At 37.1% G+C, this 21,941-nt stretch overlaps 1 protein-coding gene across 2 annotated transcripts; it reads right to left on the bottom strand.

The window, feature by feature from the left end:
* Positions 1-108: 108 nt before the first annotated feature.
* On the bottom strand, positions 109-20,826 carry LOC109802852 (importin beta-like SAD2). 2 transcript variants are annotated; one of them, XM_020364254.3, is made up of 22 exons: positions 20,313-20,725; positions 19,826-19,961; positions 19,650-19,737; positions 19,278-19,427; positions 18,276-18,438; positions 16,896-17,080; positions 16,617-16,790; positions 12,854-12,999; positions 12,644-12,767; positions 12,391-12,571; positions 11,722-11,881; positions 11,572-11,613; positions 11,368-11,486; positions 11,069-11,267; positions 9,773-9,904; positions 8,179-8,282; positions 7,882-8,061; positions 7,267-7,406; positions 7,021-7,160; positions 6,701-6,861; positions 1,017-1,143; positions 109-927 (listed from the first exon to the last, which is right to left on the bottom strand). In XM_020364254.3, exons 1-22 carry the CDS (start codon positions 20,400-20,402, stop codon positions 767-769), a joined length of 3,102 nt encoding a protein of 1,033 aa, XP_020219843.2. In that variant the 5' UTR covers positions 20,403-20,725; the 3' UTR covers positions 109-766. The 2 variants fall into 2 exon arrangements, with proteins under 2 accessions (XP_020219843.2, XP_082929270.1); XM_083073144.1 differs by lacking the exons at positions 109-927; positions 1,017-1,143 and adding an exon at positions 1,608-4,577 and having other exon boundaries at positions 20,313-20,826.
* Between the last annotated feature and the right edge of the window lie 1,115 nt (positions 20,827-21,941).

Below are 21,941 nucleotides of genomic sequence, written 5' to 3'. Positions count from 1 at the left end.
AACCAACAAATATATACATCAAGAAAACAACCAGAATTTTTCCTATCATGTTTTTCGACATTGAATCTTTCTGAAACACAAACATAATGGTAAAAAATGACTCCCCGCTAAACATGAATCGAGTTGATTTCTTCCCACAAAATATTTTGTATAATGAATGAACAACTGTTTTACAACCTGCAGTAAGGGACCCTTAAAAAGCTTTGTATAACCCAAAACTGATGCCTTCATCAATACTCATTGGACTATACTCTCAACCCAAAAATAATGACCCGAAAAGATGTAAAAAAAAAACAAAATTTTTTATATCATCCCTCACCAAAAATTACCAATAAAGCAATTGGCGACCCTACATACCCGTCTATGTGACAGGCAACAAATATTACAGAACTCGTATCCATGAAACATAGTACGGTTGGCTCATACATGGAGACTATAAAAGGGGCGGAAGGGGACAACACAGTCATGCCAAGAAATGGCGCTTTCCTCCGAAGGATAGCCCAAAGAACCCAACAATAAGCTGAACTACGAGTTGGAGAAACTGCTAACCCCATAATTCCCTCAAAGCATCATCCTCTCTAGTCAATGGGAACCTCGGTGCACAGAGCTCCGACCACTTCAAAACTGCAAACTCTTCATGATCCAAGACCAACTCCTGACGACAAATGCCTAAAATATAGGCAACCCTCTGATTCTCCTAAAGAATGGATAACATCTGAGAACTTGAGAATAAAAATAGCAACAGTAATAATGTACATTCTGAATCTTAAGAAGCTGAGGCAGCCGATGACTTCTCTAATTTTTCCTTTTCAATTTCTGCCCTTCTCTGCTCAGCATGCTGGGCAACACCATTAGCGAGAGCTTGATAATTGAATTCAAGTGTCTGGGTGAGGTTTTCAAACCTCAATGGATCCGATGATTGTATCACTACAGGAAAATTTATTTTGTAAGGAGAGCATATCACATGATGACAACGAGAATGATGGCAATAGTGAACCTAAACATTTTTAGCTTACCTTTGATGGAATCCACAAAGAAAACAAAAGGATCAACCTCATCAATTGGGGACTGCAACTCTTCATCATCACTATAATCATCATCTGAATCATCATCATCGTCATCATTGGGCCGGAATGACTTTGCCTATATGCAACAAATGCAGAATGAAAATAAGATCCTAAGATTTAACAATAGATGGTAAAAAAGGACCAATAAACCAACAAACAAAGAATGAATATGAAACGAAGTGCAATGATTGTGTTTGAAGTAGGGAACAAAATATGTTTAAAAAAACTCATTTGGTTCAACGTGTTTTGGAGAAATAATGGCTAGTTTTTATCAGATTCCTGTGAGAACTTCAGAAGAAGAAAAAAATCTCTAAAAACTGTTTCCAAAAATGCAATAAATTTGATTCAATCAGATCATATTTTTGAAAACTATAATAGACCAGTAAGTTGAATTGAAAACCAGTGAACACTGAACATACTGACTTACTGGACCAGTTAATAAGACCCAATAAACAAGCAAGTCAAAGAACCAGCTGTTGTTGCTGAAAAACTGTCCAATTCTTTCACTGAATCTATGGGAACTGTTGAGAGTAATGTGAATGGAGAGAACATATTCCTTATGGATTGCAAAGCAAAAGATGTGTTTAAATACAAAGTAGTGGGCCTAGGCCCATAAGATAAAAACTATAAGATAAAAAACTATAAGGTAAAATTATATCTAACACTCCCCCTCAAGCTGGTGTATATAGATCATATGCACCAAGCTTGTTACAAATATAATCAATCCTAGGACCCCGTAATGATTTGGTGAAGACATCTGCCAACTGATCAGTAGAGTTAACAAACTGAGTAGTAATGTCCCCAGATAAAATCTTCTCACGAATGAAGTGACAATCTATTTAATATATTTGGTCCTCTCGTGAAATACTAGATTTGAGGCAATATGAAGGGCAGCTTGGTTATCACATATGAGAGTCATCTGTGTAACTTCGCCAAATCTCAGTTCTTTAAGCAACTGTTTAAGCCAAATAAGCTCACACGTAGCAGAGGCCATGGCACGGTATTCTGCTTCTGCACTAGATCTTACCACTACATTCTGCTTCTTACTTTTCCACGAAATCAAGTTATCACCAATAAAGACACAATAACCTGAGGTGGATCTCCTGTCAGAGGGAGAGTCTGCCCAATCTGCATCTGAGTATCCCACAACTTGGGTATGATTGTTGTAGCCATATAATAAACCTTTTCCTGGAGCACCTTTGATATACTTCAGAATGCGGATGACTGCATTCCAATGTCCTGCACATGGAGAATTGAGAAATTGACTCACCACACTAACCGCAAAAGAGATGTCAGGACGAGTTACCGTGAGATAGTTCAATTTCCCAACCAGTCTTCTGTACCTCTCAGGATCTGAGAAAGGCTCTCCCTGGTAGAAGTTTAGCATTAGGATCCATAGGTGTATCAACGGGCTTGGAATTCATTAGCCTAGTTTCCTCTAAAATATCCAATGCATACTTTCTTTGAGATATTACAATTCCATTTGTAGATTGCGCTACCTCAATCCCCAAGAAATACCTAAGTTTACCAAGGTCTTGTCTGAAAGTGATGGCAAAGATGTTGTTTTATCTGAGAAATGCCATGATGATCACTACCAGTGAGAACAATATCATCAACATACACTATCAAGTAGATGCACCCAGCAGTGGAATGTCGATAAAAGACCGAATGATCAGCTTCGCTTCGAGTCATACCAAATTGTTGGACTACAGTACTGAATCTACCAAACCATGCCCTTGGAGACTGCTTAAGACCATAAAGTGATTTGCGGAGACGACATACCAAACCGGAAGACTCCCCCTGAGCAACAAACCCAGGAGGTTGCTCCATATAAATTTCCTCAAGCAAATCCCCATGAAGAAAGGCATTTTTAACATCCAGTTGATAGAGAGGCCAACAGCGAAGAGCAGCCATGGCTAAGAATAATCTGACAGAGGTCATCTTGGCAACAAGAGAGAAAGTGTCACCATAGTCTAATCCAAAAATTTGAGTATAACCTTTGGCGACCAAACGAGCTTTGAGTCGATCAATGGTGCCATCAGGACCAACCTTGACTGTGAAGATCCATCGACATCCAACCACAGACTTCCCAGGAGGCAAAGAAACAAGATCCCAAGTACCATTGTTCTGAAGAGCACACAGTTCATCAAGCATGGCTTGTTTCCAACTAGGGTGGGCCAAGGCATCACCTACATTTTTAGGAATAGACACAGAAGAAAGAGAAGAGAGACAAGTATATTGGGAGGGGGATAACCGGTGATAACTCAGAGTAATATAATGAGGGGAAGGATTACGAGTAGAACGATTACCTTTCCGAAGGGCAATAGGGAGGTCAGACTCAAGTGGTTGGGCCGGAGGAGACGAAGGAGGTGGCACCGAAGTAGAGTCGGGTGGGGGTCCAATGGGAAGGCTAGAGCGTTGCCGACGATGATAAACTTGAAGTGGAGGCGGAGGTGGTGGGTCGGGTGACACAGCAGACACAGGAGGAGTATCAAAGACAAGAGGCAAGGGTGAAGGGGCAAGGACAGGTGTAGGAGAAGAGGAAGTAGATGAAAAGTAGAGAGAAGACTCAAGAAAGGTGACATCGGCTGAAATTAAGTAGCAATGAAGGGAGGGTGAGAAACATTTATACCCTTTTTGAGACCTAGGATACCCTAAAAAGACACATTTATGAGACCGAGCGAAAAGTTTGTCAAGACCATGACTGTGATTATGGACAAAACACGTAGATCCAAAGACGCGAGGAGGTAGGGGGTGGAGAGGTTGAGAGGGAAATAAAATAGAGTGAGGTATTTGGTTGTTGAGGACAGAAGATGGCATTTGATTGATGAGATAGCAAGCAGTGAGAACAGCATCACCCCAAAAAGGTTGAGGAACGTGACCATGAAGTAAGAGGGTGCGAGTGGTCTCAATTAGGTGTCTATTTTTGCGCTCAGCCACCCCATTTTGTTGAGGGGTATATGCACAAGAAGTCTGATGAAGAATGCCATGGGAAGCCATGAAGGCTTTAAAGGGGTGAGAGAGGTATTCACGAGCATTATCACTACGAAAAGTACGAATAGAAACACCAAATTGAGTTTGAATTTCATTATAAAAAGATTGAAATATGGAAAATAATTCAGAACAAGATTTCATTAAAAATAACCAAGTACATCGAGAGTAATCATCAATAAAGGTGACAAAATACTGAAATCCTAAAGTGGACGGGACCCGACTCAGCCCCCAAATATCAGAATGAACTAAAGCAAAAGGAGACAATGCTCGGTTGTGGACACTCGGAGAAAAGGAACTACGATTGTGTTTGCCTAACTGACACGACTCACACGGCAAATGAGACAACTTAGACAGACGTGGTACAAGATGTTGAAGCTTGGCAAGGCTAGGATGACCTAATTGAGCATGGATGAGGGTAGGGGAATCCGCCACCAAACCAACAGGAGCAGAGGTGCGTAGGTGATAAAGGCCATGAGACTCACATCCGGTGCCAATCATCCGTCCCGAACTCCGGTCCTGTAAGAAAACAGAATCTTTAGTAAAAGAAATAAGGCAATCAAGAGAACGAGTAAGACGACTAAGGGATAATAAATTAAAGGGAGACTCTGGGACATAAAGGACATTGTCAATGGAGAGTGAAGGAGAAAGATGGACAGTACCAACACCATGAGATGTGGCGCGAGAACCATTAGCCATAGTGATAGAGGGTAAATAAGCAGAGGTAGAAAGAGATGAGAAAAGAGACCGATTACCAGAAATATGATCGGTAGCACCAGAGTCTAGGACCCAAGGGCCAAGAGAGGTGGAGTGAGTGAGACCAACAAACGAAGGACCTGTGTGCGCAACAGAAGCAGTGGAATTGGAAGCTTGACGTTCTTCATACCATTTAAGGAAGTCGTTGAAGAGAGCTGGGGGCCCAGAGCCAGAACTATCAGAGGGAGTAGTACCCGATACAGTTGAGACAGGAGAGGTAGTGTGGGCAACAGCAGTAGTAAGGCGAGGGGGACGACCATGTAAGACATAGCAACGGTCAATTGTGTGGCCCAGTTTGTGACAGTGATCACACTTGGGACGACCTTTGCCCGGTTTGCGAGAACGCTGACGATCATCACGTTGAGAAACCAAAGCAGAGGAGTCGCCAGTGGGAGCTGAAGAAGGTATGTCAGGGGAAAACTTGCAGGGCACACGCAACAGAGTGGACCAAGCCGAGTTCAAGGTAGGCACGGTCGGAGATCCCAAAATCTGATCACGAATGGAAGAGTACTCATCAGGAAGCCCATACAATGCCATCAACATAAAGAATGTTTGGCGTTGCTCGAGTTCCTTGGCAGGAGTGTCAGCAGGAGGCAAAAGTTCATTGAAGTCATGTAGGAGGCCATGAACTTTGCCCAAATACTCAGCCATGGAGCCATCAAGGCGTCGTGGGGAGATGATATTCTGGAGATTTTGACACACACCATAGAGACGTTGAGTATCATTGGTGTATAACACTCGGGCTTGTTCCCATATATCAACACATGTCTCATGGGCACGAAAAATTTGCTTTAAGGAGCGATGAATGGTCGACTTAAGGACACTACAAATTTGAGCGTCAATTTTCAACCAACGAGGACGATCCTTCTCATCAACAGAAGCAGCTGTCTGGGTAAGGTGAGCAACATAATCCTGTCCCTTAAGCCAAAGCTTGATATCCGAAGCCCAAGTATCATAATTGGTGCCATCTAACTTGTCAATGGAAAGAGGGACATTGACATAATTAGTGAAAATAGCAGAGTCAGGCCGAGCAGCGGAAGAGGAAGCCATAGATGCTGTAACAGGAGAGAGAAATAGCAACAGGAGAGAGAAAAACGGCCCGAGAAGGAAGAGATCCGTGACAAACGATGGCCGATCACAAAACAAATAACAGATAGGCGTAGAGGGGGCCGACGGAGAGGAGAGAGAAACTGCGCCCAGCACGGAACCGGCGCGTGGGGGCGCGTGCGGCCTCCGTTGGCCACGCGACTGGTGGCGTTGGGTTCGCCGGAGGGAGGCGAGTTGGGTGGGGGGGTCGCCGGCCGGAAAGGTGGTGGCGACGGCGGCGGACGGCGGCGGCAGCGAAGAAGAAACCCTAAAAAATAGGAAAAAAATTGCCGGAAAGAGACACGACAGGATGGGTAGCCGGAAAACGGAATGAGACACGTTCTCCGGGCACCGATGAACAGTGGGTCCACCGGGAGGTCAAGGATTAGGCTCTAGATACCATGTTGAGAGTAATGTGAATGGAGAGAACATATTCCTTATGGATTGCAAAGCAAAAGATGTGTTTAAATACAAAGTAGTGGGCCTAGGCCCATAAGATAAAAACTATAAGATAAAAAACTATAAGATAAAATTATATCTAACAGGAACCAATCAGAATTAATGCAATCTGATTTGTATGGTTAATCGTTAATATTAGCTTTTGATAATTGGAATCTGTTGAATTTCCTTCTTTCTGTTTTTTAGCTATAGCATTTACAGGAGCAACTATTCCCCTGATTTTTAGTGTAAAGAATTAATCTTCTTATTCCTATTTATACCCTCCTCATTGTATCATTTTCATATCAGTGAAATATATTCACTTCTTCACACTTTTATTTACGGTTTTCATCTCCACACACCTGTTCGGCCAACTTTCTAAGGGTGATAGTATCAGCGTCTTCTCCATCATCAGCGTCAACTCCCATCTCTTTGTCAAAACCATTGCCATCCTCATCTTCATCATCTGTTTGAAACCCATCCATATCATCATCATCTTCAGCCTCTTCCTCTTTAGCAGCTTCTGCAGTGAGTACAACAGACTGAAAATTAGGCACTCACAAAACAACTACCGTTAACATGACCAAGCAAGTATATATAAAGGACATCAATCCAATTCTAGCCCTCCTGAATACATGATTGTGACATCTAAAAGTTACATAAACAAGGCAAACATACAGACCTGCCACTTGATCCTTGTAGGCAACTAGAAGATCAAGATTAGCCCGGAACACCCGGCCTAAGGCCTCCCCTGGCAATTGATCAGCTGGGAGTGCCAGTAATGATGTTAAACCAAGGCAGCATACTTTCTTTTCATGTTCCCTGCGTTTACATTGTTAATTTACCATCAGAAGAGATCTTCAATCACATACAATATTTCTACTGTTGTATGGAACAAAGGATGGTGAAAGGGTAGAAATAACAAAACCTTTTAAAATTAGCACGCATTCCACTCTTCTTAACCTGTTGCAGCAAATGAAACCAAACATGGAAGATTTCTGATGCAACACCTAGCTTTTGCAATATGGTGAGAGTCAGTGCTGCATTGTAGTAAAGAGCATCTGCAATCTGAAAAAATTATCTCCTCTTAGAAGGAATTACCTTACAATGACATTCCCTGTCTGACTAATAATCTTTGAAACCCTATCCAAACTTGAAAGAGATAAACTGAACTCACTGGGTGAATCAGAAAAGGCCTCAGACTTTTTAAAAATAAATTATTGAATATATTTTCTTCCTTTTTCAAGTTGAGAACAAGACTTAGGTGTTTGCATACAAAACTACCATACAAATTATACCTATACAAATTTTTTAAATTGGAAATTCAAAATATATCTTGCAACTCCAAACTAAAACTATTTATTTAATGAAACTTATAATTAACATAGTTCCAGAACAGACAAGTATTAAGTGAATATCTGTAAAACAGACCCCAGCAAAATACACACATTGACTATGTCAGAACATATAGCCAAGGATGCAACAAAAGCCAATTTCCTGACAATTTCATTCATTCATGTAACAATTGATTGTAACCCCTTACCACTTGCATGAAAAGACACTTCACATATGACTTTTCAGTGTGACGCAAGCGTTCAACTGTAATTCTGAGATAAGGCTCAACCCAGTGATCCACCTGTCCTCTGCAATTCTGGAAGACAACTTCAATAAGCTTTGGAGCCGGCACAATATCATTGTCCTCCATATTTTTATCCGACATAATCTGCAATGTGATATACAAATCACACAGACATCAGTTATGACAAATAATAATCATTATCAGCCACCAGGCTCAAACCAAACAGGTGGTGGTGACTCAAGCAATACAAAAGTAACTCACAGATGAAATCATGTTCCATAAACTTTGTTGATAGTTAGGTTCTTTGCAAGTAAGGAAATGAGCAGTTCCCCTTGAAATATAGTTGTCCAAAGGAACCAAAATATCTGCAAAAGTTAAAAGCTTAACAAATAAGCACCGAAATCAAATTATCTAGGAGGGTTATAAATTTCTAACCAGGTCAAGACAAGAGCAATTAGAAATGTCGGGATGTTTTGTCTTTACTAAAAAAAAACTGAACATATCAATATTTGAAACCTAGGTTCAATATAAACAGACCAGAACAGGTATCAAATTCATGATACTAGGAAGCAAATTAGAGATGCTAGGGAGAAGACTAGGAAACAAATTCCTGATACTAGGGAGAATACATAGGAACCAAACTCATGATTCCAGATATTCCACATGGATTTATAAAGAATGAACCTATATCTAGCATGTGGCTTAGAAATTGAAAGTTCTTTACAAGTATACAAGAGAGTACAGACCCCAGATCCTAAAGTCCTCTATACTGAAGTTGAAATCCCAGTTCAGGTGGGAGCCTGTGTACAAAGGAAACCTCTTCACATGGATACTATGCAAGTTTGGAAGGACCAGAGACAATCAGATCTCCATAAACGAGTTTCCAACTAAAGTATCTTCCCGAAATTTTTTGATACAAGAGTCACCCAAACTATCATGAGCTGAATACTTGAATATGACACATTTCATTTGCACCTCCGTCCCATTTAATCTAAGCCCTACCACTCACTCTGAACAACTCTGCTGTAAGGTAGTTTCTAAAGGAAAGGTTAGAGATTTTACCACAAAGATAACATTTTAGCACAAAATTCTAAGACTCAATCGCCAGTAATTTTATGTTTGCAGCAAATCTACCTAAACACAAGGCAATGTCCCCTCAAATCATCCAAAACAGACCAAGGAAATCATTGATTATTTTTCAGCAATCACTTCCACAGTTTAAAGAGGGAAATATTGGGGTATACTGCCCTCAAGTGCTTTTATATGACTTGTATGTGTGTGAGTGTATATATGCATGCTATGTTTCTATAGATTATGAATCTTGCAATTCATGATTCAGACAATAGGTTTTTCGATACACAAATTGTATCCCAATTCAACTACCATGTACTGGACAAATAATACAGAATACGAGTGATACAGCATCTCAAAGAATTTAGAGCACCCATCCAATAGACTGATATCCCAGCATTTCAGGATCTTGTAGATGAAGGGGCCCAAAAAGCAAGTTTCTAGAGGATTACCACCCAAAGCAGTCCACAGGTAAACAAGAGGAGATATCATAGCATGCATTTTGAGCTTGACAAGGAATATATTTCATTTGACCAGAAAACTGCTCAAAACTGCCCACACCCTTTAAATAACTACTCAAAACTGCTCACACTCTAATCATTAATTACTCACATATATTTAACATAATTACTTTTATTTTTCACATAAAATACACCGGAGGTAATGAAGTGCCCTTTTTACACTAGTATCAACAAATAAAAATAGGCCATCCATAAATTATTTAAACTCTGCACTAGGACATTAGCAGAGAGAAAAAGAGTTATAAAGTCATAAAGCACCATACTTGGAAAGAAATCAATTGCCCAATCTGCCAGTGCTTCCATCATCAATGGCCAAAGACTCCACATATCCAACGATATTGTTGGAGAGAAAAAAGTCATATATGATACAATCTCCAAAACTTCTTCAAAAACCTCTGTAGGCACACACAGAAGATCATAGAGATGAGCCAGAGAATCCAAGCATAATTAAAATATACAAACCATGGTTTTCATACCACAATCTAATAATAATTAAACAAACACAAATACAGAGACCAAGAAGTTAACAAAGCTAATTTATACAGCTTCTGTTTTCATCATCACATCAATTACACACAAATTTAAGCATATAGAGAAAGTCCTGAATTCTTCTCATGATCAAGAATGGCATACAACCATCCTTAAGTATAAAGAAACATCATAGGTAGGCATATAAAAAGCCATTTGCCATGCCCATTTGTTACACAAATATTTCCACAAGGCATAACAACAAATATAATTGGACAGTTGGACTTGGTAAACAAAAACAGCCAAACAAGACAAGGTGATCAGTTTTTCTTGGAGCATTTTGGCTACCTACAAGATGGAATGCTTAAATATTTGGCCTTCTTTTAATATCTTCATGTATTATTTGACTCTCAATTGCTTCCAAGTTCCAATAGATATTAGTGTATCATCGATCATTGGACCAATTTTTAAATATTAGTCGGTCTTGATAGAGAACTGAAGAGGTAACTATCTTGTGGAAATGTGCAAAATATACACAAACACAACACTTTGGTGCATATGGTCAGAGAGCAAACTAATGTAATTTTTAAGGAGGTTTCTTTTAGACAATAGTTGTTTGAGATAAGATAAACATTTGACTTATATTTTTTTATAAACATTTGGCTTTTTATTAGGCTTGGTAGAAACACCAAATAGGCTTTTTTAAGGAGTTTTCCCTAACTGACAACCTGAGAGATTAATAACATTGCCCAACTGATATTTTTTCTTTGTAGATTGTATTGTCATTTTATGTTCAACAAGGATCCCCTCCAAAAATTTTGTAATTCTTTTCTTCTTAATGAAAAATAGAAGTGTAGTGTATACACATCTCACAAACACAAAATGACATTGAAAGTGAAAGGGGTAAAAAAAATAACATAGCCTCAAATTTCAAACAAGTGACTAACTATCTTTCAAAGACAAAATTGCATTTTGTGTATGAAATAAAAATCCATAAAGATAATGAAAATAAAACTATGAGGATATTGGAGGACTGGGATCAGACCCACACAAAAGAAAGAAAGGAAAAGATGCAGAATGGGGAGAAGTACCTTGACCATCAGTTGTTAACATTCTACGCATTATGGGAAGCAAAGTTGGCTCAATTTGAACAAAAAGGTGAGGAAGCCTGCTCACTGATTCAAGTATTGTGCTAATAGCACGTAAACAACCAACTGCAGCAAGAGCACCTGGATCATCAGCTTCTTCATCCGCTTCTGCAGTGTTCATACACCTCCAGAATGCTGCAGCCTGTTGTTAAAATAAAGCTAAAATATTATTCTAGACAAAAGCACTACCTCTCTAAATCATAAACAATTTCTAGACAATTGTAAATGGGAAAAAATATTACCAAATTTTGGCACAGCCCAAGGGCATAAGGAGCCATCTCTTCCCCAAACTTGTCCACAATAGTCTCCAATGTAAATACAAGGTCCTCATTCTCAACCTCATTCATAAGTTTGAAGAACTCTGAATAAAATTTAGCTTCGTTAAAACTTATTCAGCAAGTGAAATTATAATTCTAGAGCGAAAGAAAATTCCGACACCCTCATACCATCAAGTAGTCGAGGAAGAATAGGACGGATTTCATTCAAATCTGCATCAATAATTCAATATGTCATGACAAATAAGCATAAACAACATTAAGCATAAAGAAAAAATTATCCAATATATTACACAAATACAAAGAGAAGGTAAAAACCACCTTTGCAAGCTTCAATAAAAGAACGCAAAGCAAAAACAGAATCCACACGCACGGGAAGTTCAGGATCCTGCATTCTGGATACAACACACTGCAAAGCCTGCCGGAAATTGTTCTGATCTGAGAAGTTAATATGGGCATATTGTCCTGCAACCCATGCTGCCTGTTTTTCACAGTAAAATCAAAGTAGTCTAAATAAATATTCCATAATCTTTGAAAATTTTATATTAGCTTATCTGAAATCAAATAAAAATATTCATTTGAGAACTTTGGGGATTGATCAGAAATTATCTTCCTCTTACCTTGAGGGCAATGGTCCTATTTTGGGGGGAGGGGTATTGTTATGTAAATATAAATAGGGAAAGAATGTTAGTTATTTAGTTACTCAGCTACTGTTAAATAGGATTTCATAAGTGTTGGGTAGCTGCATATAAATATAGCGAGGTTATTGTATTTTATAATAATAAAAAGTGCAGCACATAGGTCTTTGATCTCTCTCTCTCTCTCTCTCTCTCTCTCTCTCTCTCTCTCTCTCTCTCTCTCTCTCTCTCTCTCTCTCTCTCTCTATCCTTTCTGTTCTGTTCTTCCTTCTTCCTCTTTCTTTCTCTTTCCCACCCAAGTCTTATGTCATGGGGGATTAGTGGGGAGAAAAACTATAATAGGAGAACAAACCTTAGCCCTAAGGTGGCCAACAGGACTGCTGAACTCAGGAAAGACATGCTGCACTAACATACGCTCAAGTTCAGATTTGTATGGCTCAGTCTGCTTCAATTTGTCACAAAGTGCCCCGATAGCAAGAAGTGCACCATCTTTCTGTCTATAGGGCTTGTATTCTGCAGAAGCTTCATCATACCTGGCACGAAACAAATACTAAATATTGCACCCAATTGTAGAGCATTCATTCTCACAGTAAGTATGCTATTACCTTCTGAAAATTTCAACAATAAATTGAATAAACTTTTGAAGATTTTCTTTCCCACGTTTTCGAACCAACTCACTGACAAAATCCATGGAAGCAGTTCTAGGACTATATAAATCTTCAATAATGTCTGTAAACAATAAATTAGAAGCCATAAGAAACCCAGTGCAATTTGTTGAAATACGGTTTCCATGTTTATGTGCCAAAACAACTTACCATAGCCTTTCCTTACATATTCATGTGGATCTTCATCCCAAAGCTTTTGATCATTATCATTAAAGCACATAAGGGGGAACACTATTTCAAAAAGAAGGACATCAAGCCGTGGTTGGAGCATAGTATACATACTATTCCTTGAAATACTGCATGTTAAGAAAATCACAAAAAGAATTAGTATTTCACACACAAGCAGTAGCAAATAAAGCACTCAACAACTCAAAGTATCAGAAGTAGCTGCAAAGCATCAAGACCACACAACCATAGATGCTCTACTGCAATGTCAAGTATGTACTCTCACTTTAGCTTCTTAAGGATAATATAATAAGAGTTAATCACCTATACACTGCCAGTATAAAGTTTTTTTTACACTGGCAACCAATTATATCTTTTAATTTTGTCATGTCACTATTAAAAGTAAATGTGTTTACAGTGACATGGCACAATTAAAAGATATAATTGGTTGTTAGTGTAAAAAAACTTTACACTGGCAGTGTATAAATGATTAACTCATATAATAAAGAACATAAGTGTATGAATGTACATAAGCACCCTCTTAATCCCCTCCCCCCAACCAACACGCACACCCACAGAATAAAAAATAAAACTATGAATCCACCCTTCCCAAGTTATACTCTCGAGAATAAGGGGGTGCATCAAATCATCTCAGCCTTTTGATTTAGTTTTGACTTGGGGTTGATTTTATTATTCAAAAACCATAACCTTAGTAGATCACTGTTTTTTGGGTTAACAAGTAATTGCAAAGTTGTAACTTAATTTGGTTTTATTTTCTGTTGTAATAATATGGGTATTTTAATTTTTTTTAGTATTTAACTTTCTTTTGGAAGACCCGACCTTTGAATTTACTAAACTCTTGTTATACGTGATTTTGAATAAGTTCACCCAAATCCTTAAAAATCCAAGGAGCAGCATTTATGGAATAAGTCATGTGAGATCTATTTAAACCCAACCAATGCACAAAATTCCAATACCACAAGCTTTTAAATGCTGATACAATATAAGTTAATAAACAAATAGAACATAATGCAGAACAAAGAAATCATAAAGTACAATACACTTGCTGCCCTAGAGACAAAAGTCTCCAATAGAGTATCCACAAAGTGCAAACACAGACACCTTTCCCTAATTGCACCCCCCTACTAGCAAATATACCCTATTACATAACTGCCATCAGTTATTTTCTATGAATAGCTGTCATCAAGGCAGTTTCCCATTCTAATAAAGACTAATATGGAAAAGTTAATGAAGGATAAGTTATTTTCTATCACATGTTCTCTAATAATACGTCTTCGTGTCCCATTTCTGCAAGGAGCTGTGCTCCAACCATTGTTCATATTCACTCACCATGCCCCAAACTCCCAATACTGTTCTGTAACAGGGATGTATCCCTTTGTTTTAGCCCATTCAATGTTATTACATCCCAGATTTTCTAGTCATATTTAGGCATGGCAATCTAACTCGCTCCCGTGAGTACCCGCCCGAACCCGCCCTGATTTAGACGGGAAAAACCCGTGTTTATCGGGTTCGGGTTTTCCCCGATTGATAACATCGGGGGCGGGGGTGGGGACGGGGATGTTAATACCCCCTGCCCCTGCCCTCACCCCTCTTAATAATATAATTAAAAATTATTTATATATATATATATATAAACCAAAATTAGAAATATTTATATGCAAAAATTCGTATTATTTTCTTTTTCTTTTATTTTTTTAAAAATTTGTTCATATTTATTTAAAAGAAGAAAAAAAAAAGGTGGGAGTGGGGCGCGGGTATCGAGGGTGGGGGTGGGAGCGGGGAACATAAAACCCGCCCCCACCCCACCCTGTTGCCATGCCTAGTCATATTGTTAGGTCCTATCACTCCCCCATTTGAAAAACACTTCATTCTCTTCCCCATAGGTGTGCAACCCTTTCCCCCCTATTTACGGCTTGTTTACAACCAATAGATGTCTATGATGCACCAATTCTGCCACCAGTCATGCCTATTATGGGAACTGAGGTTCTCCTTTTTTTTCCGCAAAGTTTCTCTTCTCTGATTTGCAAAGTGAAGTTACCCCATCTCTTATTTGACTTGTAGAGTTATCTTCCCTCATTTCTCTCTTTTGTGAACAGTTAATTATTTGTTCTCTTTTTATTGTTAGAGTTGCTCATTTGTTCTCCAATTCTCTTCCCTAATCTCTTTATTTGTTCATTTGTTACTTGTCATAACTGTGTATGTCAGTTCTTTATTATAATCCTCTTTATTTAAAAAAAAAAAAAACAAACAAACAAACAAATCATCTACACAATGTAAATTTTATATAACCCTATTTAGCACGGTTATGGATTTTCAATTTAAATTTGCTTAATGCTGTGATTTAGAGGCTACTTTCTTTATCAAACTTGTTTTTTATGCATGTATTATATATGCAAGATCTTACAAGTTACAATCCAAGTTATAATCCCTAGGTTACAAGTTTTCACCCCCTCACGATCCTAGGTAGAACCTCAAGTTTAACAACCTTGCTTCAGTCTTATTTCCTGTTTACAAGATCATCCACAACCTATTGGATCTGAATTCCTCTACCAAACTATTTCCTTCAGTTTACCCTGGAAACCTTAAGATCATATATATTGTATATCAAAATCAACTTATCTAGCACTTCAACTGATTTCAGTGCATCTCATTCCATGTGCTAAATTGGACAAGAAATGGAATTTTCAAGGATTAAACGTGTCAGTGTAACTAATTCATTATTCAAGCTTTTCTACTCCAGATTTTAATCATTATTAAAAAAAAATAATAATAATAGAAAACTGCAGGTGTTTTTGGCAACTTTGAGCATGCAAAAGTTACACCACATTCAAAGCATCTAATATCTTCATTAAATGTTCAAAACAAACAAAGAGAGCAACATGAAGTAAATAAATCTTGCTGTTCCTATTTCCTCAAGCCCAAGTATAGGTGTCCTTTAAAAGTACATATAAAATGAGGCATCAAAATTGTATTCATATAGAACACGTTAAAATTATATCCATATATTAAAGTTCAGTCTTTACATATGAGCAATTAATATTCTGCCAATGGTGTGGTGTTTTGCCATCAGATAGAAGCAAACCAAGTAAAAGTAATGTGAATGGGAAATTTTTATTGCTGAATAATGTGCATTGGACATTAATACCAAGGAACAGAGAAAATGATTAGTAATTCTATCCTAAAATTATATTTAGAACATCATGTAGCTTCTTCACTATCGTAAATTTATGATAACTAAGACATATTGTCATTAACCAATATTCCCAAAAGCTGAAGCGGGTAGGTACAGACATATGGATGAATTTTATATTACACATCTAGCACATACCCTCAAGAAAGAGCCCTTTGGACTTGAAGAGTAGAAAATGCACAAATCCACCAGCCTTTTGTTGAAATTCAACTTTTTATTAGAAGAATGGGGGTGGCAAGAACCAAACTCTAAACCCCCTGGTCATAAAAACTCTAACATCATGTCATCAACCACAATCCTATAAGCTAAAGGTGTAAGGTGAAGACACCTAAATGGTTTTTATATTACAACTCTAAATTCCACCATCTATAAAATTAAAATTAAAATTTAAAAAAAAAAAAAAAGTGATCTTAACGCACAAAATTACTTGCCAAAAGATGTGTGGCATTAATCAAAATTAAAATGAGAAGTTAATGAAAGGAGACTAGACTATGATATGATTCAATGATGAAGAATGACACTGCAAAGTATACCAACCTGTTGCTTAGATATTGAAGAATCAGGTTGATAACTCTGTCAGGTAAATAGCCCCCTACACGAATAACATTTAATAGATTTAAGTGGCACTCTAAAATTTTTCCCGCATAATGCTTCTGAAACGTTTGAGCAAAGGCCCTGTTTTCAGGGTTTTGCAGCTTCAAGTCTCCAAAACTGTCACAAGGTAATTTAAACAACCACAGATATTCAGAATCAGTCATTCAGTAACAGTGCTTATAATTATTATACAAATTAATTTACATCCCATCATACTCATACCGAGTGTAGAGCCTATTGAGAATGTGAACTGTCCATTTCTTGACCTTCCACCAACCCCATGATTTTCTAAGATCGGGATCAACAGGCTGTCCTTCAGAGGGGACTGGCCTCTCCAATATATTTAGAAAAAGCATCATCCACGCATTGAATATATTTTGATCAAACAGCAGCTTAGGAATCTCCAACTGAATAAATTCAACAAAACCCAGAACTGCACATGTCAACTATGTGAATTTGAGTGGAGAAAAGCATCAAAATAAGTGAGATGGCTGACAATGCTATCTCAATTATAAAAAGATGAGCACTACTTTCTTTCCTTTTATCCCACACATTTCACCTTATATTAGAAATGAGAGTAAACATTCACTAATCACTGCTACATAAACTACAATGTGAAAAACATGTTAATGAGGTGAAGATCTAATAATCCTAAGATTACTTCCCCTTCTTTGTTTATTGAGATCTAATATGATGAATAGGGCAATATAAACTCAATGGCAAGGGATGATAAGGCAGTAACCTTCAAGGCTGTCAAACTCATTAGTTGACTCACAAACTTGTAATCTAGAATTGGAAATCAAGTCAGCACGCACAGAAAGCCGTACTATCAAACTTTCAATTTGGTTATTTATGTATGATTTTAACTTGTATCAAACTTTTGGTGCCATGGCTATAGCCTATAATGAAGGATTATATGAGGAAAAAATAGGGTGGACAATAGGGAATAAAAATATTAAAAGGCATTACCCCCCCCCCAAAACAATGTACCAGAATATTAACTCCAGTAATTTGATAAGTTAGGTGAAAGGGGGAAACTTATAAAACGGGAGGAAAACTAAGAGAAAAAGGTATCATGTGTTTCAGAATCCACTAGAGAGAAGATCCCTGGGACTCTTGAGCACCTGGGTATTCATTTTATTCTTCTGTTGGTCCATTCTCATCCCTATTCAAGTACCACATTAATAGCAGATTGGAAATCAAGGTTCTCTATCAATAAAAAAATTCAGGTGTTGTGTTGTTGTTTCTGATCTAGTTTCATTATATGGTTTGCTTAGATATAATGTATGATGTCATATTTAGTTTGGATAATATGATCAGGGTTTTTTTCAAATAGTATTTCTGTATTAAGTAAAATATTGAGTCAAGTCCACAGACAATCCACAAGTTTACATGCTTGTGGATCAAGGTTCTCAAATTTGACAACCTTGACCACCTTGGGTTAAAAAAGAATACATGCTTCATAGTAAATAATAATCACATGTTTTACAAAATGACATATCAATAAATGCAGCATACCTCTTGAACAAGGTTTGGTCTACAGCTTAATGCATATTACAAAATCCTTAATTTAAGAAATACATGTGAGGAGAGAAAGCATACATATATGGAGGACCAGAATATTTTACAGATAAGCTTGATTAAATCAGCTACTTCAAGTGATGGATTAACAATCTGGACAAGCCTGTTAAATATATTGAGAAGGTGGGGAAACGTCTCATCAACAATGCGATAAACTGGTATCCTTTCCTCATCTGACTTGAACCTGTGAAGAGAAAATAAAATAGTTTACGGAACCAACATATATGAGAATAATCAATTTGGGCCACTATTGAAGGTTCACTGGATATTTTTGAAAATATAAGCTCTTGCCAAATCAGATATCAACTATTTGGATATGGAAACCTTCCACAACTTTGAATCTTATGGTGGTCAAAATAATCATACTGACCAAAGCATATGGGATGAGGATTGCACCTTCCATTTGAAACAATGTAAGTCTTTATTTATTTTCCTTTCCAGACATTTTGAAACATCTCAATTTTTTGGTGACATCAAAATCTTTCATTCATTTTCTTCGTCACCTCAAAAGGAACTTGAAATTATCATTCAAAAAATAATTATTAATTATTGCCCTGTGTCTTTTCTAGTTTTTTTTTTTTTTGTGTACTAGAAAAGCAGATGAAGAATTTATTTTTTTTTTGGTGATATGCAAACTAGTGTAAAGTTAGTTTATTCTTGATTTTTATCATTTTACCCCCTTGTTCGTGACATTTTTTATTCTTAAGGGTTTATTATCCTCTTACATCATTATCTTTCTCCACATGCTTAATAATTCCTTTTTTTTATAAATATGCATACACACATATATAACAAATAGTTCCGTGAAATGATCTAACCAAAATAGTACAATCGTGTCATGACATTCAAATTGTACAATAAAAATAAATAAAAACCATACAGGAACTTCTGTAGTTTGGAAATATAAGTATTATGTCAATAGCAATGGACAACATTAGCAGCTAATGAGAAAATACCACCAAAAAAATGGGCAAAAACAGCAGTCCAATTCTTTCGATCAAAATATAATAGATATAAACTTACTCATATTTTCTGGAAAGAATCCGCAGCACATACAAGGCTCCATAGACTTGTTGATCCTGTAGGTTAAGCTTCACCCAATCGAGAAGACGAGGCCACTGCTCAGGATAATCAGAATGTATAACTGTTTTAAGGCATTCACCAAGCTGCACCCTATAAACAACATGTAAGCAAGGAACACAAGTCAATACAATGTGAATAAACCGACAATCCGACATTAAAAAAAGAAAAATAATTGTGCCACAAAGTTTAGACCCTCGTGAGCTGTGATCACCCACTAGTGTAGAGAGAGCCATGACAGCAAGAAATCAACATGTATCAAGATACACAAGATGCGCTACCAAACACCAGGCAGCCAGAGGTGAACAACTGTACCTCAACAAAGGAGGAACTTGGGTTACAAACACGAGAATGTGATCCCTCACCACATCTTTATCACTCTGAGAGATCTTCTGCTGGGCATCTACATAATCAACCCAGAAAAAGAAGACTACAATCAGCAAACATCCAAATTCATTATCTAACTCCAGCCTATGATACAGATAGCATACCAGAGTCAAGAGGAGACCAATTTTTGGCAATAAAGTTCTTGAAATGAATACTAGCCACTTGCCGTACACCCATGTCAACGTTGTTGTCTACGATGATTTGCAACAGCCTCACCAGATGCTGAGGCGCATACTGAAACTGTATGCACATTTAACACAAAAACACTCGTCAAAATCAAAACACATAAATAGACACCGATACCAAGTGTCCGAGCTTCATAAACACTTCCACGAAGAAAATAAAAAATACAGAAGAATCATCAATGCACACACAACAGCCAAACCCAAACTCGCCCAATCAAAGCACTACTGCTACATCCAATTAACAATCACAAGCTACATCGACAACCAACCACAGCAGACACCAAAACCACCGCGTTTCGCAACTATCCGTACTTCGAAAACAGTTATGCAGAAGCGAATCAAGCGAACGCAAGAAAAAAACCGATCAGAACCGAATTTCCACAATTGAAAGGAGTCGCACTCGCACCTGATTTAAGCTCTGCTCAGCTGCTTTCCGTTCATCCGGATTGGGACTGAGAGCGGCTTGGAGTATAACCGCGAGACTAGGAAGATCCATGGAAGCGGAAATTCGATCAAAAAAATCGCGAGGAATCTCCGATCAGCGTGCAAACCGAGAATTGCGAAAGCGACGATGATTCTAAACCCTAGGAAGAGCGTCCTCTAGGGTTTAGAGCAGCGACAATCGAACAGAACAGAGAGTAGTGCCTTGCGATTTGTGTTGAGAGAGAAAGCAGTGGGAAGAAGATGGAGGCTATTTAAACTACTAGGGTTTACGTTTACGGGTTTTTAACCATCTTGCTATGTTAGTACTTTTTTCATTAGAAAAAAAAAAAAAAACTGATACTCTGCTTGTGGAGTTGGACACTTCGCGGCGTGTTTGGGTACGGAAATACGTTAAAGTGTTAGAGGGATAAGTTAAAGCCTGACGTGGGTTAACAGCGTTTAGGAGTAATTTCCGTTTAACTTTTTGTTGTTTGGTGAGGACATTTGTAGCGGTTGCGGGATCTTTCACGCGTTTGGACTCTCATGGAGGAAGCTGCTATGCTGCTTTGATGGGTTGGCTGCCAACTCTACCTAATTTAATTACAGAATTCCTTTCATTTTTCTGTTATATATTTTTCCTTTTTCTTTTATAATTATTTTTAGTATACATTAATAGTATAGTATTCAAGAATTTACGTATTCTATCTTAATTTCTACTAGTAGACTATCTTTATGGTGTGTTTCAGTTAAAGTTCCATTCAATTTAACATGTTTTATTTTTTCAATCTATCCATATTGTTGTTGTATTTTGAAATGTGTAAACCGATGTGTAGTGTCTTTGTAGGAGTAACTCAAACACACTCTTAGCAGCTTATTTTCATGATTTTGTTCAAGTATATATTTTAGATTGATTTTTTCTTCGAATAATAGTAATGCATTTTTCTGATACATATTTTTTTATTGACTATAATTTATAAAATCATTAGAGATTCATTAATTAGTTAAGTTTTTTTTATAGTTTTCAATGTGTCAAAAAAAAGTGTATTAAAAATGTCTCCTAACATTTTCATTTTTATAAGTTGGGTTACTGGGGTAGTACAACCCTTTGACAAGTCAAGTCAACTTTTTTCGTGAACTATTTATTTATAGCTTAAATAAATAATTAATGGCTCACCAATATATATTATTATACTATGTTAAATAAAATTGTAGTATCATAACTTTAACAATTGATTTTATAAATTATTATCGACTTTTTTCTTATTATGTTGTAAGTGTGAAATATTTATTATGTTGATGATTAGTTTATCCTTAAAAATCACATTAACTACATTTATTTAGGTTTCCTTCTTTTAAGAGTATGTTTGGTAATTAATTTATAAGTTGATTACAAATTTATTGTTATAAGTTAGCGGTTGAAAAGTTAAAAGATTATAAGTTTATTAATTAACTTAAAATATCTGATATTATTGATTGATTAATATAAAATAATGTATTTATTTATTTGATAATGAAAGTGAGAGAATAATATATAAATAAACTGATTTATCTAATGAAAAGTAAATAAGGATCTTACGTAAATTAATGAGGATTAAAAAAAATAAGTTGAAAA

The sequence above is a fragment of the Cajanus cajan genome, chromosome 4 (genome assembly GCF_000230855.2).
Source record: "Cajanus cajan strain Asha chromosome 4, NIPB_CcT2T_4, whole genome shotgun sequence".
NCBI lineage: Eukaryota > Viridiplantae > Streptophyta > Magnoliopsida > Fabales > Fabaceae > Cajanus > Cajanus cajan.
This window is presented reverse-complemented; position numbering and strand designations above follow the sequence as displayed.